At 49.8% G+C, this 7,642-nt stretch overlaps 1 protein-coding gene across 1 annotated transcript; it reads right to left on the bottom strand.

Moving 5' to 3' along the window:
* Nucleotides 1-1,373: 1,373 nt before the first annotated feature.
* Nucleotides 1,374-6,907, bottom strand: LOC133149370 (uncharacterized). The gene is made up of 2 exons (XM_061271868.1): nucleotides 3,523-6,907; nucleotides 1,374-1,779 (listed from the first exon to the last, which is right to left on the bottom strand). Exon 1 carries the CDS (start codon nucleotides 6,498-6,500, stop codon nucleotides 4,695-4,697), a length of 1,806 nt encoding a protein of 601 aa, XP_061127852.1. The 5' UTR covers nucleotides 6,501-6,907; the 3' UTR covers nucleotides 1,374-1,779; nucleotides 3,523-4,694.
* Nucleotides 6,908-7,642: the final 735 nt, after the last annotated feature.

Genomic DNA, 7,642 nt, shown 5'->3' on the forward strand with positions numbered 1-7,642 from the left:
CCTTGTGGCGGTCGCCTTGTGGCGGTCGCCTTGTGGCGGTCGGGGGGTGGCGGTCGGGGCTGGCGCTTGGGGCCAGTGGCGGTCGCCTTGTGGCGGTCGCCTTGTGGCGGTCGCCTTGTGGCGGTCGCCTTGTGGCGGTCGCCTTGTGGCGGTCGCCTTGTGGCGGTCGGGGGGTGGCGGTCGGGGCTGGCGCTTGGGGCCAGTGGCGGTCGCCTTGTGGCGGTCGCCTTGTGGCGGTCGCCTTGTGGCGGTCGCCTTGTGGCGGTCGCCTTGTGGCGGTCGGGGGGTGGCGGTCGGGGCTGGCGCTTGGGGCCGGTGGCGGTCGCCTTGTGGCGGTCGCCTTGTGGCGGTCGCCTTGTGGCGGTCGCCTTGTGGCGGTCGCCTTGTGGCGGTCGCCTTGTGGCGGTCGCCTTGTGGCGGTCGGGGGGTGGCGGTCGGGGCTGGCGCTTGGGGCCAGTGGCGGTCGCCTTGTGGCGGTCGCCTTGTGGCGGTCGCCTTGTGGCGGTCGCCTTGTGGCGGTCGCCTTGTGGCGGTCGCCTTGTGGCGGTCGGGGGGTGGCGGTCGGGGCTGGCGCTTGGGGCCGGTGGCGGTCGCCTTGTGGCGGTCGCCTTGTGGCGGTCGCCTTGTGGCGGTCGCCTTGTGGCGGTCGCCTTGTGGCGGTCGGGGGGTGGCGGTCGGGGCTGGCGCTTGGGGCCGGTGGCGGTCGCCTTGTGGCGGTCGCCTTGTGGCGGTCGCCTTGTGGCGGTCGGGGGGTGGCGGTCGGGGCTGGCGCTTGGGGCTGGCGTCCGCCAATAGTGGTTTAATTTCGGGAGGAAGATTGATTTTCGTCCCAAGCCCGCCGCTGGAGAAAATTTTAGGTACCAGGAGTGGATTTTTTTTGTCCACTCAGGAGGGGGACGTTGGCTGGTTTGGTGTCCGGGGGAAAGTGCTCTTTTCTCGGCCAGGAGAAAGATTAGACTCCCAGCCCGCCGCTGGAGAAAATTCTAGGTACCAGGAGTGGATTTTTTTTGTCCACTCAGGAGGGGGACGTGCTTTGTTGTCCGGGGGAAAGTGCTCTTTTCTCGGCCAGGAGAAAGATTAGACTCCCAGCCCGCCGCTGGAGAAAATCTTAGGTACCAGGAGTGGATTTTTTTTGTCCACTCAGGAGGGGGACGTGCTTTGTTGTCCGGGGAGAGTGCTCTTTTCTCGGCCAGGAGAAAGATTAGACTCCCAGCCCGCCGCTGGAGAAAATTCTAGGTACCAGGAGTGGATTTTTTTTGTCCACTCAGGAGGGGGACTGTCAGGTTCAAAATCAGATAAAGGATCAGCAGACAAAACCAGTGAGGCAGAATGTTGAGTCTTTTCTCGCGAGGAGTGCAACCAGACTTACAGCAGTCCAGAATACACTAAAGGTCTGTCACACCCCTCGCTCTTTTTATTAAGGGATGCCCTATCTACAATGTGAGACCAGCCCCTTACAGGTGGGGGGGAAAGCATGGCCTAGTCTCATGAGAAATAAAAAGAGCGCAAGGACAAAATGCTATGTCTATGTAAAACAAGTGCTCACAAGACGTCATGAGAAAATAAAGGAGCGCAAGGACATAAACAAGTAGTTACAGACAGGACGCCATGGGAAAGGAGTGCAAGGACAGAATGCCATGTGCAGACATCAACAGAGTAGATTGAGCTATCAGCAACTTTCTTGGATTCCCAGAGGTGTAGAAGGTCAGGAAGCCCCAGACAGCATCGTATGACTTGTTGTGGACTGGTGGACGTCTGCAAGGCGAAACAGCAAGCATTCTGCGCAATAACTTATTAATAAGTACTCATTAGGGAACGCATGATAACATATATATACAATTTATCCAACAATTCCCCCCTGTTTATCATAAGTTCCCGGAGACCAACCCATCACCCATATGGCCACTTCAAAAAGATTTTCAGCCAAGGGATCACATTTCGCAGGAACCAACTTACACACGGGAGGAAACTGAGTCACAATCGGCAAAGCCCGGGTCAGAAAACAAACCGGACAAGTTTACCACAACAGAGTCGCTGACCGGGTCGCCAATAGAGAAGGAACCCCCGTCGACCGAAAGGTCATCCCTCAGGAGCAACGGGAAAGTCTCAGCTGGTGGAGAGACAGCAGCCGTAATTAGCCTGTTAATTAGGGATCGGAGACAAGGGATGCAACAACATCCACACAAGGTCAAAATGGCAGAGAAAACGGCAACGGAGACCAGGGCAGAGGAAACCAGGGTGCGGTACTTTCCGAACACGTTCAACCAGTTGGCCCAAACCTCCGTGTTCACTCCACTGTGCTCCTTCATCTTCCCGTTCAAGGCCCGCAGGCCCTCAAGGGCCTGGGACAGGCTTCCGTCGGCCGCAGTGTTATTTGGAATAAAAGTGCAACATTGCTCACCGAACATGGCGCAGACACCGCCCTCTCTTGAGAGTAGCATGTCAAGGGCCATTCGATTCTGGAAAGCCATGAGGGAAGCAGCGGCCAGTTGGGAGTGGACCGCCTGGAAACCCGCCTCGGTCCAGTTTCCAAGCCTCTGCACGTTGTAATGGACGTAGTTAATCCTGTCAACATTTTTGTTAAGAGTACACCACCAACACAGGGCGGATTCAAAACCAGCTGCTATCTGATTCACCAGCTTATACTCATCCGGCACTCCCCTAGGAACACCAATGGCGTCGATGTAGGTTGGATTAGCTGTGCCCCGCCATTCGGCGTCTCGTTTCGTTCTCGGCCAGAATTTGGGCACTACGGACTTAGCAAAAGACGCTAGATCATAAGAGGACATTGGTATCAAATGAACAGGTAGCAATAGGGTTACCAAAGCGCAAATTCCAGCGCTGTCGAAAGGCAACCTATCATAAAGTTTGTTACTATTACACCAAAACCAAATATCACAACGAGCAATGGGCAAAAAAGGGGCCGTGACCTCGGTCACGGACCCACACCACGGAGCAGGTATGGCGCCGAGCTTCACCCCGGTACCAGGCAATCTAATGCATGTAAAATTACCCTTAGCTACAACAGACGAAAAAAGGGGTTTATGCTTTGTCATAGGGGCAACAGGGTAAACCGTATCCCATCTAAAACAATCGTGAGTGGGTGAAATGGACGAGTCTAACATCAAAACGACAGCACACTTAGGGCCTACATTTGCAGGTATGATTTTCAAAAGAGGTCTGGGACCCATGCATGCAATGCAACTAGCGCCAGCCATCTTTGCGGCCTGCTCAGCCATAAGAAGCCAGTTGTTAGTATGACCGCTTATCCCCGTGGAGGCCACAAAATAGCTGTCTACATCAGTGAGGAGCGTACTCGTGATTTTCGCTCCCGCTGACAAGGTGTATTTATTTGTAACGGGACGGTCCGCGACCGACATTGTTCTATTAAGGCAAATAGCAATAGGAAAGCGAGGATCAAGTAACCCCCGAAAAAAAATATAATGGTAACACAAACCAGCAAAAACAACCAAAAGCACATGGTAGACTTCGCGCAGGCTACAGCCCGATTAAAGCACTCACCAAATGACTCTCTAATGCTCATGTTTTGGATCTCCCCAGAGTCAACACCCTGAGCTTCGGGTTGGTGTCTTGGAATTCTTCTGCTAGCTTTCGTGTCAACCCTGGATCTTGACACCAGAATCAGGCACTATTACCAGACTTTGCTCACCTTCCGTACTTAGGTTGGGTCTGCGGAGATCACTTTTGCTACAATGAGTTAAATGAATCCACGTGTTGCGTTCGGCTATTTTTAAAGCATTAGGTGTCGTGAGTAGTACCAAAAAGGGACCTTCCCACTTGGGTGAATGCCAATTCTTCCTCTTGATACTCCTGATCAAAACCCAGTCTCCCGGTACCACTTTGGGGTCTTCCTGCAGAGAAATGGGTTCATCATCAGTGTTATTGGTTAGATTCTTTTGACGTTCTAACATTTTTCTCATGTAATCAGCTAACGTGGCTTCCTCGGGGATCTCCCATGTGTTTTTGAACTGAGGAAGCCTGTAAGGTCTCCCAAACATAGTTTCATAAGGAGTTAGCCCTGTTGTACTTGTAATATTTATGTACATTTTAACCAGGTCTAAACACTGAGTCCTTGGTCGTTTTGTTTCTTCCATACATTTCTTTAATCTGTTTTTTATAGACTGGTTCGCTCTCTCAACCAGGCCAGCGGATTGCGGTCTGTATGAACAATGGTTCTTTACATTTATGTGGAACATTCTCCCAATGTTATGCACTATTTGATTTACAAAATGTGGACCATTGTCGCTATAAATTGTTTCTGGAATACCGTACCTTGGAATGATGTCTTTGCATAAGGCTTTTGCCACTGTGAGTGCATCTGCATGTTTGGTAGGAAATATTTCTACCCATTTAGAAAATGCGTCTATTATGACCAATCAATATTCTTTCCCTTCACATTTATGTAATTGGATATAATCCATATGTATTGTCTGAAACGGGTACAATGGAGTCGGGAATTTCCCTCTCTGAGGTCTTAAATTGCCTTGTGGGTTATGTTTAGCACAGATCAAACACGCTCTGCAAAATCGTTGTGAAAAAGCGGCAAAGCCGTATGTTGCATAAATAGCCTCGACTTGTTTCACCATACCTCCCGCCGAGACATGGGTGACCCCGTGACTTGAAATAGCAGCCCATTTGAACAAGCTACGAGGCAAGACAGGTTTGCCCAAAGGTCACACAAAAAGACCATCGGTGTTTTTAGTTGCACCCCGCTTTTCCCAAGAGAGTCGTTCCTGGGAGGGGCTCTGAGACTGCATGTCAAGCAACACATCAGGGGAGATGTGTGACATTGAATCATGAGCCGTGAGAGACGAGAGGACATGAAGCAGGCCTTCCGCAGCGGCCTTAGCGGATTTGTCAGCAAAAGCATTACCGAGAGAAACAGGATCAGAGCCCGCAGTGTGAGCAGCACACTTGCAAACCGCTACCTTTAAAGGCAGCTGGACAGCATCCAAAAGTTGAGTTAGTATAGCGGAATGGGAGACGGGCTTCCCTGTAGAAGTTATCATGCCACGGTTGCTCCACTGCTGAGCAAAAACATGCACTGTAGCAAAAGCATACTGACTATCAGTCCAGATAGTGACGGACTTGTTTGCAAACAATTTGCAGGCCCCAGTCAAAGCAATGAGCTCAGCGGCCTGTGCCGACATATTGGATGGCAGTTTAGCAGCCTCCAAAACCACGTCGGCAGTAACAATGGCATACCCAGTAAGGGTCACACCAGATTCATTCTTCTTAGAAGACCCATCAACAAAAACCACATGACCATCTGGCAGAGGCGTATCTTCCAAATCAGGCCGAGCCTTTGCAATCTGTTGGGCAGCATCGACACAATCATGGAATTCGCCATCGTCAGGAAGGGGAATGAGAGTGGCAGGATTGAGTGTCGTGCATCTTTCAACGGTCAGATGCGGCTGAGACAGCAACGTAGCCATGCAAGAAAGATGACGCGCAGGCGACAGAAAGGTCATATTAGTCTGTAGCAGAAGAGCCGAGACAGCATGAGGAACTTTCAGTGTTAAAGGATGAAATAACACAACACCAGCACTGCTCTCCACAGCCATGGAGGCTGCCACCACGGCCCTCACGCATGGTGGGAGAGCACATGCAACACTGTCCAGTTTAGAGGAATAAAAAGCAATAGGACGCAATTTTGAGCCATGTGATTGGAGCAAAACAGAGGTCATGTAATGACCTTTGCAGTCAACAGTCTGGACAAACACCTTATCATAGTTGGGTAAGGCTAGAGTGGAGCTGGAGACCAAAGCCTGTTTGATCAAAACAAAAGCATCCTCGGCTTCAGGAGTCCATTTTAAGTGAGCGGACATTGAGATGTCTTCCACATACATCAATTTGGACAGAGGAGCAACAATTTGGGCATAATCAAGTATCCAGTTTCTACAATAACCTGTGAGACCCAAAAAAGACATCATTTGCTTCTTTGTTAGTGGCTTAGGAGCTTGTAAAATAGAGGCTTTTCTGCTTTCAATTATGGATCGACCTTGGGAACTTAGATTGTGGCCTAGATACTTAATTTCAGCAGACCACAGTTGAAGCTTGTTCTTGCTGACCTTGTGGCCTTCACTTGCCAAGTGATGCAGCACTGCAAGCGTGTCTTTTTGGCAAGAGGCAAAATCAGGAGACGCTATCAAAATGTCATCAACATAAAGCAAGATCTGACTTCCCATTGGCGGGACAAATTTAGCCATGCTGGCTGCCATCACCTGGGAGTAAATTGTCGGGCTTTCACAGTACCCTTGTGGTAACCTTGAAAAGGTGTACCTTGAGCCAGCATATGTAAACGCAAACCAAAACTGACTCTCTTTTGCAATAGGGACAGAGAAAAAAGCATTGCTAATGTCAATCACTGTGAAGATTTTCGCATCAGGTGTCAATGAATTCAACAAAGTATGCGGGTCAGGGACACAAGGTGCTCTCTGAATAACAGCATTGTTTACAGCTTGCAAGTCTTGCACCATTCTCCACCCCACAGAAGGGGGTGCCTTCTTTACAGGGAAAATTGGGGTATTGCAAGGAGAATCCGGGCAAGGAACGATGACACCTGCTTTTAATAAATCAGAAATAACAGGTGCTATACCCTGTAAGGCATCAGGTTTTAAAGGATACTGCCTCACACAAGGGCGGTATTCAGTTTTAGGTCTTATGACAACAGGAAGCGCACCTTTCACTAAACCAACGTCAGAAGGACCCGCAGACCAAAGATGACTTGGGACCTCAGCGAGGATGTGCTCGTCATCGGACGTCAACACATAATCTCAAGATGAGGGTGTTTGCTCAACACCAGGATCAGCGTGGATTCCACTAATGAATGACAAGGCTTTAGTCATATTTTGTTTGAAGAGCTTGGTGGAAGGACTGTAAAAGGAGTCATCTTCAGTGGGCAACGCTATACCCTCAATTGCTGATTTTATATCAGCGTGGGTCCATGTTCTGTATACTAAAATTGTGGGTCCTCCCTCATCATGAGGATTTGCCACTTCAATCATCGGGTATGCGTCTGCGTCAGCCGAAGGAACTAACTTAGCACGGCCCCGCGTCAACACACCACGAGCACGGCTCCGCGTCAATATACCACGAGCAGAAGCACCATACTCAGGAGGATGACCTGTGCTTGGTAATTTGGGGTACAGAGACGGGAAAATTGGTTCACTTTGGCGTGCTGCAATCTCCGTCTTTATAGATTGATCATTCTTTTCATCCTCATTCATCGCATCGTCAGCTTTGGCCTTCAAGCGAGCCCGCGCTGACACTGTCTCATCATCCTCCTGCCTGTGCAACAACAAGTTCTTTTTTATCTTTCCTCCGTCTTCCTTATCTCTCAGTCTTTCTCTTATCTGCCCACATTTTCTCTTCTCAGCCTCCAATTCCCATTTTACTATTAGATGATATCCGTCGTTATTCCTCTTTACACCACATTTAGCACCAATAGATTGCTTTAGGTTATTCAACGAATTTGTTTTCAGCTGACCGTCAAATTTGTAATCGATTATCCATTTGTCAAGATATTTTACATTTTCGGGGTCAACTTCTTCCATCAATGTCCAATCTTTGCATTTCAATTCATGTCGGGGCAGCGTCTTTTGCTTGCTATTTGCTGTCC

The sequence above is a fragment of the Syngnathus typhle genome, unplaced genomic scaffold (genome assembly GCF_033458585.1).
Source record: "Syngnathus typhle isolate RoL2023-S1 ecotype Sweden unplaced genomic scaffold, RoL_Styp_1.0 HiC_scaffold_325, whole genome shotgun sequence".
Lineage (NCBI taxonomy): Eukaryota > Metazoa > Chordata > Actinopteri > Syngnathiformes > Syngnathidae > Syngnathus > Syngnathus typhle.

Bases quoted from the DNA above. Each gene is read 5' to 3' on its own strand.
- LOC133149370 (XM_061271868.1), bottom strand. From the start codon at position 6,500: ATGGTGCAAGACTTGCAAGCTGTAAACAATGCTGTTATTCAGAGAGCA.